The sequence below is a fragment of the Monopterus albus genome, unplaced genomic scaffold (assembly GCF_001952655.1).
Source record: "Monopterus albus unplaced genomic scaffold, M_albus_1.0 scaffold7.1, whole genome shotgun sequence".
NCBI classification, from domain to species: domain Eukaryota; kingdom Metazoa; phylum Chordata; class Actinopteri; order Synbranchiformes; family Synbranchidae; genus Monopterus; species Monopterus albus.
In genome coordinates, this window is record NW_018127887.1 from 394,478 (window position 1) to 409,233 (window position 14,756).

At 41.6% G+C, this 14,756-nt stretch overlaps 3 protein-coding genes across 3 annotated transcripts in view; all 3 read left to right on the forward strand.

Annotated features, from left to right (window-relative positions):
* The window catches only part of ano5a (anoctamin 5a), a 20,147-nt gene extending 18,768 nt beyond the window's left edge, over positions 1-1,379 (forward strand). The window contains 2 exon segments of the mRNA XM_020585378.1: positions 204-309; positions 509-1,379. Of these exon segments, the coding sequence (XP_020441034.1) occupies positions 204-309; positions 509-745 (343 nt within the window). The 3' untranslated portion in view covers positions 746-1,379.
* A 1,331-nt stretch (positions 1,380-2,710) lies between these two features.
* On the forward strand, positions 2,711-4,131 carry LOC109974693 (P2Y purinoceptor 4-like). The gene is made up of 2 exons (XM_020625031.1): positions 2,711-2,727; positions 2,974-4,131. Exon 2 carries the CDS (start codon positions 3,040-3,042, stop codon positions 4,033-4,035), a length of 996 nt encoding a protein of 331 aa, XP_020480687.1. The 5' UTR covers positions 2,711-2,727; positions 2,974-3,039; the 3' UTR covers positions 4,036-4,131.
* Positions 4,132-4,305: 174 nt separating this feature from the next.
* On the forward strand, positions 4,306-14,254 carry LOC109974840 (vesicular glutamate transporter 2.1). Its single transcript, XM_020625253.1, has 12 exons — positions 4,306-5,172; positions 6,477-6,732; positions 7,192-7,310; positions 8,149-8,263; positions 9,306-9,393; positions 9,559-9,644; positions 10,081-10,224; positions 10,313-10,462; positions 11,202-11,334; positions 11,415-11,525; positions 11,610-11,737; positions 12,002-14,254. Exons 1-12 carry the CDS (start codon positions 5,087-5,089, stop codon positions 12,329-12,331), a joined length of 1,746 nt encoding a protein of 581 aa, XP_020480909.1. The 5' UTR covers positions 4,306-5,086; the 3' UTR covers positions 12,332-14,254.
* Positions 14,255-14,756: the final 502 nt, after the last annotated feature.

The following is a 14,756-nucleotide window of genomic DNA, read 5'->3' on the forward strand; positions in this document are numbered from 1 at the left end:
TTTTGAAGAATCAGTTTATGTAAATCGGTGTTTATATTTGATTATGTGACTAAAGCTTTATGTTGTTATATATTGTATTAGTCTGCACCATGGTAATATTATTTCTGGACTATTATAATTATGTTTGAACTGAAGAATGACATTAAACACTCTTCAGTCAAAGAAGTGTAAACATGTGCAGCTCTGTTGTTCTGTCTTTACAGGTATCGTGATTTCCGCTACCCTCCTGGCCATGAGAGGCAGTATACCCACACTATGCAGTTCTGGCATATTTTGGCTGCCAAGCTGGCTTTCATCATTATCATGGAGGTAAAATTAGCACCAACATCTACTGACCACTTGAGCTGGGCCTCACATTCATACCCTGGGCAGTGGTCGATTGTTACATTAATAGTAACTCCTGTCCTCCCTCACACTTTTCAAAGACATGATACAATGTTTTTCTGCAACTCTTAGTTTTGCTAACTCTAGTTTAAAATAAAATCGGATGCGTCCTTTTCCTCCACAGCATGTTGTGTTCTCAGTCAAGTTCTTTGTGGCCTGGATGATTCCTGATGTTCCCTCAGATGTGAGGGCTCGAGTAAAGAGAGAACGCTACCTGGTCCAGGAGTATCTCCACAACTATGAAGTGGAGAAGCTGAAGACCCAGCTCTGCCAAAACAGCAGCAATGAGTGTACCTGCATACCCGCCGCCGCCGTCTATCCGTCTTTATCCAAACATGAGGTGCTGTCAGAATGCCTCTAGCCCAGCGAGCTGCTGGTCATTCAACTGGACATGATGGGAATACATGCTAATGAGATTGCCCTGCTTATGTATTATGATACTAGAGGTTTCACTGATTGACAGCCATCCATCTTCTACTTATCTGCTGATAGTGGAAGTGCACACAGATGAAAGACCATGTCTCAGTGCATGCTCAAAGTTGAGGCACTTGAATTTAAATGTCTGTCATGTATTTATGGATTTTCACTCTATGCTGTACTTATAGTGCTAAGGATATCCAAAATTTGCTGTAGAGGAAGGAGACAGGAGATCGTATACACTGAGTCTATGCCAGACAACTTACTCTTGTTTTAATGCAAGCTTGTTAATTTAAATACCACTGTCGGTAACCAAAGACTAGATGCCTTAATATATCACACTTATCATCAGTTCTATCTGTCAGTAGAATGACAATACAATGTGGAAAATGAGATCTCGCTCATTTTCATGTTTGAATATTTTCTTGTTTTTATGCGTTGCTATATGAAGAGTTCCATTGTTATAAGTAAGTTAATGTTCAACATCTTTTTTTTGTTTGTTTGTTATTACTTCAACAAATGTGAGCATTGTTTGACAGGACTAAGGTCACAGCACAGATGTACTGCAGGTAACACACTTTTACCAAATTGTCCTTGTCACTCCACTGGCTGGCAGGCCTGGTCAAATGTAGCTATGATCTCATTACAGCCCGACAGTTTCTCCAGGTAAAAACCAAACACGTGAAGTAGAGAAATCTGTGTTGCTGTTACCACTGTGAGTAAGGACAGATTTTGTCCTGCAATGGCCAGTTGTCGAGCAACCGCAGCACAGCAGCTGGCGCATGTTGACTGTTACTGTTCCTGGAGATGGGAGACGAAAAGCCCAGAGAGAGTGAAGAGATCCCTTTTTAATGTGCTTCTGTTTACCAACATGACAGAGCTAATGAAAGCCTGGCCCCATCTACTGAACTATGTTTGCTCTATTACACAAAGCATGTCAGCCGTCACTCAGTTCTCGAGCTTCTGGTTTCCTCACTTGTCTGTGTAGACAAGGAAAGATACACATTCTTCTTTTTTTTTTTTTTTTGCACAAAGCACTTCATGAAATGTGGCTACCAATACATAAAGCCATGTCAGTCTGTTTGTTGTCATGACACTACATACATATTCACAAACAGTGTTGTGAAGCAGCAACATGTGATAGTCTTTGTGCGCTTTAAATGGAACAGACGTTGTTCTGTAGGTAAGAAGGAGTTCCGGGCTGGTTTTTATGTTTGTTGAGCTTAAGGAGAAAGATGAAGCTTTAATTCTGAAACTGTATGAAGGATATCTCATATTTATTAACTTGCCAACAGAGAAATATGTGAGAAGTATTTGAATTTTATGTAACTTTTGTTACTTTTACTGTTAATGTTTTGCGACTAAATCTTGTTTGGATTTGTCGGACTGTTCCAGTTTGCCTTCTTCAAGCCGTGTGCTTAACTAAACTAATGCCTGTTGATGCCTTAATACATAATTTAACTTTGTTTTCTATTTTAATTTTTGTACATCGCCTTTAAGTTTACTTTTTATTGCCTCTTGTTATGCTTTAGTAATATTTTCTACTGTTAACCACACATGAAAAAGGTGACCCTATATGATTAGTTACAATTTCATGTTTTCATTCATTTTGTTCTGCCATTTTTGTAATTATCCTATATCCAAATGTGTAATGTAACATAAACAGTTCTCCAAAATAAAGCATCAGTTCAACTTGCATAGTTGTCTAACATGTTGGGATTGGTGCTGTAGACTGTGGGCTCCTTCGCTGAGGATGTGGAAGTTGCTGGTCACATAACAGATGGCATGAAAGGGCACTGATAACTATTCAGTGTTTGTTCACACTGGTGGGTGTGTTTTACACTAAAATATAGTTGGTATGGTTGTTTTGCTTGGCACAAACACTTAAGCCACTGCAGTAAAGACATGGGCAACACTCAGGTTCAGGTAGGTTAGAAAGGTTCACTGTGATTTTAACCTTTTTGTCTGTTGGGTACACCTGGATTTATCAACCAAGAATATTCATTTTTAACAGAATATTTGGATTATGGTAAAGCATGGTTAGTATGTTATCTGAAGAGAAATCCCTAATTTGTTTACAATTAAATGAAGCTGAAAACCTATTTGAACTATCTTGAAGTAGCACTGCATGTCAAACCTTAAAGCTGAGCCTCTGTGCCCATGACCATCCAGCCTCCAGAAGAAGATTTCTGCGAGCTGGGCACACATCAGAGTTTACCGGTGGTCCTGCTCTACGTGATGCCTTCCTTCTTTCTGGTGGTGCTGATCCTCGGGCTGCCCCTCAACCTGCTCTCTCTCTGGGTTTTCTCCCACCGTCTGCGGCGTTGGACCCGCAGTACGGTGCTCCTCTTCAACCTGACCCTAGCTGACACCAGCTGGCTTCTGGCCTTGCCTTTCCTCATCTACTTCCATCTAGACCAGCTGTACTGGAGCCTGGGGCTGCCGATGTGCACGGCTGTGAGGATGCTCTACCACAACTACTTCTACCTCAGCATCTTCTTCGTTACCTGCATCGGTGTGGACCGATACCTGGCCATTGTGCACCCACTGCGCTCTCTGGTGCTGCTGGGCCGGAGGAAAACCTACCTGCTGTGTGTGGCGATCTGGATGGCTGCTCTGGTTCTCAGCATACCTGTTGCCAGTATGACGTTTATCCACACTTGCCCTGGGAGCAACCGCACCATCTGTACACTGTACATACTGCTGAGTGACCCCCAGGAAAGCCTCCCATACTCTATCTTTTGCTCCATTGCCGGCTTCCTTTTCCCTCTGCTGTCCATCTGCTACTGCGGCCTGCGCAGTGTCAGAGAGCTGCGACGCCGGCCCTGCCTCACCGACCGGCACAACAAGCAGCGGCGGCTTCGGCGAGTGTTATGCGCAGCACTGGTTCTCTTTGTCCTGTTCTACCTGCCCTACCATGTGAGCCGAAACGCTGCCATCGTGATGCGAGCAGTGTACCCTGACAACCCCGCCTCTTGGCGGCCCCTAGACCTGGCCTTTGCCCTTGAAATGTGCTTCTGCAGCCTCATCACCTGCGTTAACCCTATGTTTAGCTGCTTCATAGGCGGCCAGTTCAGGAAGGAGTTTCACGGTACATTTGCTGCCATGGTTTCACAGTGTCTCGGCATGCAGGTCTCCTCAGACATCTCTAAGCGGACCCGGATGACGATGAGGAAAAGGCATGGGATGAACACTGTCACACCTGTGTGCGCACTGCCTGCACCTGGATCCTAATGAACCGTAGAAATGTAAATAAATGATGTTTTTCTAATAAGCGGCTTGTGTCAAACATGATGCAACTCTAAACTTTGTTTGGCCTGTTGTCTTTAATGGGTGGAATCCGATAAATACACTGTTTATAACAATGGTTTCCGGTCTCTTTTATCTCATTTAATCTCATATCAGATGAGGTTTGGTCTTCTTACACAACACTGCCTCTACGTGGTCGGCTGCATACTGTACTTTACAGTCCTGTTCCCCATGAGTGAATTGCACGCCCTTCTTTCTGTATAAAAATAATTTACTGTTCAGTGGACTGAAAACAATGCTTACTGCAAATCTGTCCTTGAGATCTTTAAAATCGTCTGTGCACGTCACAGCGCAGTTTCTTAAACAAGAACAAATAACCGGATATATTGGAGTGGTGGAGGGCGATCATCGCTTTGTGCCTGCTGCAGCAAGTGATCTATAATTGGTCGAAGCTCATCTCTTTTCTATTCAGTTATAGGCCTTAAATGAAGGAGAGGGGTTATGCAACAGACGCCCGTCGCTGTTGTGAGTAATTGAATTAGAGGTGGGAGCGGTGGGAGGAGGGGCGCTGCACGGAGCCGCTGACAGGTAGACGAGCCGTGCGCTGTCCGCGGTGCTGAAACCTCCTCCGCTCACCGGAGATCCTCACCTCAGATCAGACCGAGGCTCCACTAACCTCCACCGGCATTTCACATCTCCCACCTCGATTTATGAAAGATTACGAATGGATCTTCAACTTTTTATTGTGTATTACAGTTTTCTAATCGCTGCTGGATCTTAAGATGGCACTTCATGGATTAACACTGCGCAAGGCAAAAACGGACTTATTTGACTGCTGTTTTGTGACTGTGAAACCAGCCCCATCAGACTGAACGTGTTTCTCCTCTTTATCCGTTTTCTGGCTCATCCTTTCAGGACATCGAGACATTTTCTGGTTAAAAGAAAGAGGCGCGTCATTTGGATAAATATCTTAACAATATGTTGCACTTCCATTTGTCATAGGCTAGAATTATAATTTTTTAAAGATAATTTAGATATGGAGCCAGGCAAGGAGAAAGGTTTCCCCACCACCAAAGAGGGGCTGAAACAAATCGCAGGAAAGGCCCTCGGGAATCTGTACAGGTAAGGCAAAGACATGAATATGTATGCACGTCTTTAATCACAGAATTGGATCTGATGTGCGAAATTAAAACGGGAAAATACACAACATGTAAGATTACACATAAAATATGCAATGGCTTTAAATTGTCTTACTCCCGAATTACGACTAAATTGAGGGGGAATCTCGTGTTTATGAGATGAATCATGGACAGGCATCTGAGAGCTGAGTCGTGTGGCCCGAATATTTAAGAATCAGATATTTCCCTGGAGGATGGTCCCCTCCACCAGCGGTTGTGGGTGTTTTTTTAATAATTAATGAAACAGAAAGAGTCGTGACATAAGGTCGGAGGATATGTATCCATCTGTAAGATCGATTAACTTCATATCAATTTACTTCTTGTATCCTTTATAGTGTCACTAAAATAAATGTATAATAAAGGAACCTGATGACTGACTGCAAAGCCAACAGATCTAAAACCAGGTTAAGGGGAGAACCACTTTACACAGTTGAAATATTTTAATTCTTATCGGATGCGAATAAAATGACCAGTGGTTGAATATGAAACCAGAAAAAATAAATTCTGCACAAATGATTTGAAAAGACAAAGTATATTCTTAAATACATACATTTTAGGTGCAAGCGCTCATCTTTTTCGTTTATTTTTGCTTCTGAAATGGCTTTTGGTTGTGGAACGTGAATCCAAGCTACAACACAGAAACGTGACTCAAAGCTGTGAAAGGAAAAAAAAATGTGTAGGTTTCATTTAGGCTCTATCAGGCCTGTTATTTGACTGGATGAGGCCTTCGTGTTTCTGTGTTTAGCTTTTAAACTAACCTCAAATTTCTATGAAAAAATAATTCGAATGGGAGCCGAAGGTGATATTTATGAGAGCTAAAAAAAATCAAATTAAAAAGGCAAGATTAAGTTTGAAAAACGACGATGTCGATGTTGCTGCAATGCGGTATGAAGGTCGTTCCCCTTCATGTGCCAACCAGCCTTTTCTTTTGCAAGAACATGGAGAATTTCAGTAGACAATAAAAATAGTGAAACGGTGCAGGCTTTGAGGCGCCTGTGCCTAATTAAAAGAAGAAAATAATGAGATTATTAAGGCTAATTTTCTTTGTGGCTACAAATAGAGCAATAAAGGATATGCGAATAAATGTATAAGTACATACATGGAGTTTATTTGCAGAAAATCAAGGAAATCACATAATTTTTCAGCAGCTTCCTTTCACAGCAGTCCAGTCTGTGTGGATGTTTGGTTTCATACATCCAAGTGTCAAAATGAGCCCTAAAAAGAGCGCACAATGGGTTTGTCGTGCAGGAGGCTGGAGAAGCGGCAGCAAACAGGTGAGACGATCGAGCTGACGGAGGATGGGAGACCCAGGGCGGACGAGAGGCGGAAGACGCCCCTGTGCGACTGCACCTGCTTCGGGCTTCCGCGTAGATACATCATCGCTATGCTGAGCGGTCTGGGCTTCTGTATCTCCTTCGGTATCCGGTGTAACCTGGGTGTGGCCATCGTCAGCATGGTCAACAACAGCACAACCCATCGAAACGGCATCATCATCATCAAAGAGGTGCCTGTGAACTCCTCCCCGTTAGACTCCACCAGGCCCCGTGTGTAACCGGTGAAGGGGCTGATCTAAAGGATTTAGGGATTAAACACACCTGGACCACAGAAACAGAGCCAATATATATATATATATAGTAGACTACTTGTGTTTAAGAAAGTGAACCGGTAAAATATTGTATTAAGTACAAGCAAACCCAAACTAGTTTGTTTTATTTTTGTTTGTAATTTTTCTAAAAATCTGCACACTTTTTGCTTTTATTAGTGGCCTTAAAAAGTAAAATGCATAAAGTTAAACACAAATTCTTCTGTGAATATTTTCCACTGACAGTATCGTTTTCACACTTAGAGTCATTTTAATTGCACTTTTAACTACGTCAACATTTTACACCCGAAAATTTGAAATGTAATTAAAATAGGCTATGTCTTTGTGCGTGTGTGTGTGTGTGTGTGTGTGTCCTGAAAGAAAGCGAAGTTCAACTGGGACCCAGAGATTGTGGGGATGATTCATGGATCCTTCTTCTGGGGCTACATAGTTACTCAGATTCCAGGAGGGTACATCTCCTCAAGACTGGCTGCAAATAGGTAAAAACACTCACAATGTCTTGAAATAAGCTACGAACAAATAGTTCTTAGAGAGATGTACGAAGAAAGAGATTTATAAAATACCCACTTCTTCGTCGTAGCTCCTTATTGGACCCTCTAATTTACGTGTAACATGTGTACTAGTCAGTCAAACGTGTCTCGGGCTTGAAGAAAGGAGCCTGACCTCAGAGCAGATAAACCCAGATTTGCTGATGCCCGCCGGGCGTGCCTCCTCATGTTAATGAGCTCCCAGGGGACCACCGTGGCTAATCCTTTATGTTCAGAGGCATGGCAACAACCACAGCCCGGTGTGAAATGTGGTAATGATTGTAATACGATTTCATCTATCACATTATTTCCCTAGCAACTGATTAGTCAGCTACAATTCGACAAAATGAACAGAAAATGTGTCTGGAAAAAAAAAAGACTTAGTCTGTTTTAGAAAATCATGAAAATACAACAGTGATACTAAAAGGGTAAATAAATTAGAATAAGGTCACAGCATGTCCTTGTACATGAACGTTTACAGCTTTGATAAAGGCGTTTTTCATGAGAGAAACTGAGCCTGAATAAGAAGCAGAGATGAAGAGCTTCATCATGCCAAGTCAGCTGAGCCCACTGACGCCTTCTGCTGCAAACACCTCCAGTCCTCATTTCCCTGGAAACTGGAAAACTGCCTGTTGTGCCTGTGTGTGTGTGTGTGTGTGTGTGGCATCCAATTAGCATTAATTTATCTGCTTTATGTATTCTGATACTTTATACTTGCTAACTGTTTAAATCTCTGAAACTGATATGTCTGATGTCTGAATAATATGATGCTCTTGCTTGTTTTGTTCAGAGTTTTTGGGGCTGCCATTGTGCTCACATCCACCCTGAACATGTTCATTCCCACTGCTGCCCGGGTGCACTATGGATGTGTCATCTTTGTGAGGATATTACAAGGATTGGTGGAGGTACGGATGCACAGTTTACACATCAGACTTTGACATTTAAAAAAACTTAAAAACGATGCCTCATTGTGAAGCTGAGAGCTGAATTAAACCCCCAGTGAAACTGTCCTGTTCAGGTTTTACAAAAATCCTCTGTGCATGCTGGCTTTCTCTTTGAATTTGGACTAGAGCCCATTATGAAGAAACTCCATTCATAGGCTACTGTATACAATTGTCAGATCAATCTGCAAACAGCAGAAAACCCTGAATAGCAGGGCTCATGTGTATTGGTTTACCTGCATGCCTGAAACAGCTCTATGTTCACACAGAAGCCTGTAGAACAAAAGAGATTAAAAACCACTTGATGCATGCGGCTCCCACATGCAGCTCAAAAGAAAGGACACGATTTGAGAGAGAGATGCTATTATCAAACTGAAGGTCATCCTCTTTTGTTATTTTGTTTAGCCGCAGACTGTCGTTTCAATAGCGGCTCATGACCATTGAGAGAGAGCCTGTGCTCAGCACCCATCGACTTATTACTGCAAATTAAACATTAGCATTTCAGGGTGTCTCCCACTGCAAGCTCCAGCAATTTGTGTCTATCAATAGTTGATTGTATGCCACTTAGTGTGTAATGAAGATTTAATGGAAGCAATTCAGTTTTTTCTTCCATGTCAGCCTGAATTTGCACTGACTCACACCGAACTCATTAGTTTTTATTAGAAAGGTCAGGTACTGTACAGTGCATGTCAGTTTGTTTGTTATTAATTACAATTTGTCTTGTAAGTATTTGGCAAATAAGAGTAGACCATGTCAATCAAGCAGAATGGCTTCACATTTTGTAAATTCTATTGGCTGAAACATAGATGTGAATTTTATTGTTGAATTTAACACAGTTTCTGCAATCAGAGGAAGATTATCAGCCATGAAATTGAGAAAAATATCTTAAAGATAGTTAAATTGACCAGTGGACAATGCTGTGTGTGTGTGTGTGTGTGTGTGTGTGTGTGTGTGTGTGTGTTCAGATTATCTGGCAAAAACTTTAATGTCATGTGCCACTGTGCAGGGAGTGACTTATCCAGCCTGCCATGGGATCTGGAGTAAATGGGCTCCACCACTGGAAAGAAGTCGTCTGGCGACCATCTCCTTCTGCGGTACACACATAGTCCTGGTTCTGTGTGTTGTCATCACATTACCTCATACACTAATGAAAGTTTAGAATACCAAAATATTGCAACCATGTAACAGTGGGACAATACTGCTGTGTATGAGCAGCCACAATCGTATTCTGCCTGATCACAGCGTTCTGTCTTGTTCAGGATCCTATGCTGGTGCAGTCATAGCCATGCCTCTGGCTGGGATCCTGGTCCAGTACACAGGATGGTCCTCTGTCTTCTATGTGTATACACAGGATGGTCCTCTTATGTGTATGGTGAGTGACACAGGATGGTCCTCTGTCTTCTATGTGTATGGTGAGTGACACTGTCATGGACACTTTTAGAGGAAGAAATACCACAAACTCATTCTTAAAAATGAAAAGTTGAGTCTATAAGCAATAACACATTTCCTCAGAGGTTTTGTTGCTCCAGTTGTATGTGCTCTAAAATGACTGGTAGCAAACTGTAAACAGGTGTTGCTGTGTGAGTGACATTACTAAGTTATTTGGTACCTATGAAAACTTGGGGATCTCTCTCACTATAACTGAAACTTAAGTTCGATGGTTCTGAGAAAAGTTTGGCTGCGCAGCATGAGTTTATAAAGACTGACCCATCTCTAGGTGAAGTTTAAGATTCAAACAAACGTGTTTGATTCTTGACATCAGCCCTGTCACGGTCTGTTCAGGATCCTTTGGAATAGTCTGGTACATGTTCTGGATCTTGGTGTCCTATGAGAGCCCGGCAGAGCACCCAACCATCAGCGAGGAGGAGCGTCGCTACATCGAAGAGAGCATCGGTGAAAGCGCCCAGCTGACGGGCGCAATGGAAGTGAGCTCTGCATCTGTGTCCCTTGATTTGTAACCCCTCTCACAGTACAACCAGCTGATTTTCTGTTTTTTTTTTTTGTTTTTTTTAGAAATTCAAGACCCCCTGGAGGAAGTTTTTCACCTCCATGCCTGTCTATGCAATCATAGTGGCCAACTTCTGCAGGAGCTGGACCTTTTATCTGCTCCTCATCAGCCAGCCTGCATACTTTGAAGAGGTGTTTGGCTTTGAAATCAGTAAGGTAAATAATTCTCTGGCATCAGCCCAAAGATATTTTTAACACAATATGTTTGTAAAATGCTAATTTTAGAGTTTGACAAATACGTTATTTCCAACTTTAACCAAAATTAGCAGTTAAGGACATATATTAAAATTCTTATTGGAGTAAAATTGGTATAAGTTTATATTGTATCATCTCAAGGTAGAAGTGGATGAATGCAACAAGCTCGTGGATGTCATTTTAATTTTCTGAATGTTCCCGCTATGTTGCTGGTGTTAATGTGTTTTATGCTGTTTGACAGTGTTTCTTGTTGTTATAGTTTATCATTTAGAGCAGAATGTGGTCAGAGTGAGTGTTACATATGCACAACTGGTGACAAGCTCCCATCTATGAGTGCAAATGATCCAGTGACTCAGGTTTAAGAGGTTATATAGATTTGAAAATAAGCTATAGTTGCTTTAGAAAGTGTTGTGTTTACATCATTTTTTCTTTCCTGCTAAGTGAATGTGTTATCACACCAACAGAATCCAGTTAATTTTAAGATTTCATCACCTTTGTCCCCCCTTTGAGAATGTGAAGCATGAATCAAGCTGCTTTGGCAGCTTCAGGAGGCATGTTGTGATTACTGCCACTGAATTACGGCTCTGAGGTGACGCTGGAGTCACAGGTTGACATACAGACAGAGATTTGCTCTGAGACAGGGAGAATCACTTTTGTCGCTGTCACATTTGCTTCAGACAAGTGTGTGATGGTTCCTCAGGTTGGAATGCTGTCGGCTCTCCCTCACTTGGTCATGACCATCATCGTGCCCTTGGGAGGCCAGTTAGCGGACTACCTGCGAACCCACAACATCCTGTCCACCACTTCGGTTCGAAAAATCATGAACTGTGGAGGTGAGTCAGGTCTTTGTCTCTTACCACAATACTGTAATCTTTATCAGTGCACCCATTAACTCTTATCTTGTTGTTTTCAGGGTTCGGTATGGAGGCCACTCTTTTATTAGTGGTTGGTTATTCTCACAGTAAAGGGATGGCCATCTCTTTCTTAGTTCTAGCTGTGGGTTTTAGTGGTTTTGCAATATCAGGTGAGCTGTAAAACGATGGATTCTAGCTCAAATTCTGCCTCATCTCCACACCAGACTCAGAATATTCTCTCTTTGTTGCTCTAGGTTTCAATGTCAACCATTTAGACATCGCTCCTCGCTATGCCAGTATCCTCATGGGCATATCCAATGGTGTGGGGACCCTGTCAGGGATGGTCTGTCCTATAATAGTAGGAGCAATGACAAAGAACAAGGTGAGTCATTCATCCTTGTTCACACAGTGAGTCATGCAGAGAGGAACTTTTATAACCAGAGTTTGAATCAAAAGTTTCTAAACCCTAAGAGATCCTCAGACATCTGTGACATTACCTAGTTCTGCCCATAACAAACCAGTGAGACGAGCAACGACAAAAATACAAATAAATAAATTGCTGACGTGAAAAACTTCAAATAATAAGGAGCGGCCTGAGAAAACAGGTTATGAAGAATTTTAAGAAAGCACTCTTTTCTGTCCCTAGACCCGGGAAGAGTGGCAGTATGTCTTCCTCATTGCTTCCCTCGTGCATTACGGGGGCGTGGTGTTTTACGGAATCTTTGCATCTGGGGAGAAACAGCCATGGGCAGACCCTGAGGATACCAGTGAAGAAAAGTGTGGCTTTATTGATGAGGATGAACTGGCCGAGGAGACAGGTGACATCACACAGGTTTATGGTGCAATGGCTGGTCCGGCTAAAAGCTACGGCGCCACTGCACAGTTCAATGGCGGTTGGGTACAGGACTGGGATAAGACAGAGGAGTATGTGCAGGAACCAGCGGGAAAGATGTACGCCCAGCGAGGCTACTCCTAAGCCAGACAGTCATGGTGAGTCTGCTTCCAGAAACAGACTCTTCATCACTGATTGCACAAATATATTAGATATTTAAATCCATTCTGTGTGTTCAAGTAGTTTCATAAAGTAAAGAAATAGTTAATTGCAATGCAGAAGACTCCTCATCATCACATGCACCTGTTGTAGGGCTTTACTATACAGAGAGTAGTTGCAAAGAAAACTGCAGACCTATGTTGTACTTCACAAAACCTCATCAATCTACTTGAACAACATGAGCCAGACGACACTGCAGTTGACCATCATACGGGGTCTTTCTCTGAAACACCACTCTGATTGCACTGAAACTATAAGTATTCTAAAAACAAGACTATTCTGTTTCTCAAGTGTGTTTTATGTACTGTATATACCCGTATACTGTTTCTGTGAGACTTTTGTGGATTTTGGGTCTTTGATCTGTGTTAACATTAATATAAAAGGCCATATTTTTCATGGACAGAACCTTTTCAGGGAGATGTCTGCTTGCAAAAAAGGTCTTCTTGAGCGAGGCCTCTATTACACTATAAGACAAAAATAGCGTGAGTGAAGTTGAACTGTAGAGTTTTAGTGTGTGTTTGTTGCATGAATTTGCTCAGCTCAATGTTTCAGATGCAGTCGCCTCACGTGCATTCAGCCTACTGCTTTGTCCTTAGATGAGTATCTTCTGCCATTATGAATAATAAACTGAACTTTCATAATCAGGTTTTGGCTGTGATGTGAGACAAATCAAAAACGTTTTGAAGGCAATTGCTCAGAAGACATTGTTTATTGATGTTTGGTGTGCACTGCAATAAATTCTGTGTACCGGCCGTCACCCATCTTATTCTGTTTTGTAATATAACACTGGCTTGCTGTATCTAACTGTAACTGTTTTGGAGTCGTGTGATGATCAACAGTGAGGTGTCTGTTTTAACAAATTACTAGTGTCTGGAGAATCCAGCTTTTGTGCTCATGATGCAGGACATTGTTGCGTTTTGACAGCGAGGAATGCAGTACTGTTTATGAACAACCAGGTTTTGTGATCTCTTGATGTCTGATGGTTGTTCTCGGTGTCACCAAAAGTACTTTACTGACACTTTGATATTGTCATGTTTGAGTGGGCCACATGAATCAATAGATGGTTCTTCCACCTGATTTTATTTGCTATTTGAACAGTTTCTTCATTTGCTGTATGAAATCTGCAAGGATGTTCAAAAAATATATGACTATTTAAGAATGGTTAAGATGACCAAAAGATGCTATTATGGCTTTATGCCTGAAGTTTATGTAAAGAGATAAATGTGATTTTATGGCTTCTAATATTGTGTTTAACGAAGAGGTATGTTGATGTCAAAAAGTGTTATGAAATACAGATATCATTTTATATTAAAAAACAACACCAACATCATGTTTTGTCATTCTTAGTCATGGTGAGATGATGTGTTATAGTGTGATATATGTGGAAATGTTGTCTCCATCTGTTGATGTGAAGGGCAGAGGTCCTCGGAGACTGGAGCCTGGCTACCTAACCTGCTATCTAAATTCTCCAATTCTCTGTGTCATGCAGCTCCTATTCTCTCCACAGTTCTCATTAGTAAATCAATGGTGTGTGTCTCTGGAGTCCAGCTGGAAGATATTGGACACTGTAGCTTGGTAATTGGTAAAAGGAGAGAGGGACAGCGACGTTAATGCTCCTACTGCACATTACGTTCCAACAAACCAGGATCATGTTCTGTCCTCCCAAAGATTCCCAACCTTCATATGCAGCGTCAAATGTGCGCACGTGTCATGTAGGTACATACAAATGTGATGACCCTCTTACACCTCTCAGCAGCATCTCCCACCTGAGGACAAGGAAAATATCAACTGTAAAAGAAAAGCATTTGCATTCACTGCTCTCATGCTCCTGTGCATTTTGTAATTATTACTGTACTTTTTATGTTTTAGTATTTCATGCTCTCTAGAAGAACAATAAACAAAAACATTGCATTGTAACACATAGCACGTAAGATCTGTGGTCATTACACTGAGTGCACAGTTAATTTGTATTTTATTTAAATCCGTCATATAACTTATGAGTGCAGCAGTGGAATAAGGTTCAATTACTACATTATCTTTAGCAATAAATACATTAGTATGACACAACTCTGTTTGGCGATAACATCATCCATTGAAAAATAGTAACAGAACTGGCATCATTAATTGAAATGTTACTTTGGGTTTGTTTACGTTTTAACGATTGCATGAGAGTTAGGACTGGGTCTCTGGCTAAATCAAATATCCTGACTCTCATGTGCCTTTTAACCTCTGCTGGTTGGAGCAAGTCATCAGAAGCAGATAAAGAATCTAAGAGCAACATTTTTTAATGTGCGAGTCCATCATCAGAGGTCTGACCAGGTTTACGCATGATGTCATTGTGACCCACTGG

Bases quoted from the DNA above. Each gene is read 5' to 3' on its own strand.
- LOC109974840 (XM_020625253.1), top strand. From the start codon at position 5,087: ATGGAGCCAGGCAAGGAGAAAGGTTTCCCCACCACCAAAGAGGGGCTG. The intron at 5,173-6,476 runs GTAAGGCAAAGA...TTTGTCGTGCAG, and splicing joins GCCCTCGGGAATCTGTACAG to GAGGCTGGAGAAGCGGCAGC. The intron at 10,463-11,201 runs GTAAATAATTCT...ATGGTTCCTCAG, and splicing joins TTGGCTTTGAAATCAGTAAG to GTTGGAATGCTGTCGGCTCT.
- LOC109974693 (XM_020625031.1), top strand. From the start codon at position 3,040: ATGCCTTCCTTCTTTCTGGTGGTGCTGATCCTCGGGCTGCCCCTCAAC.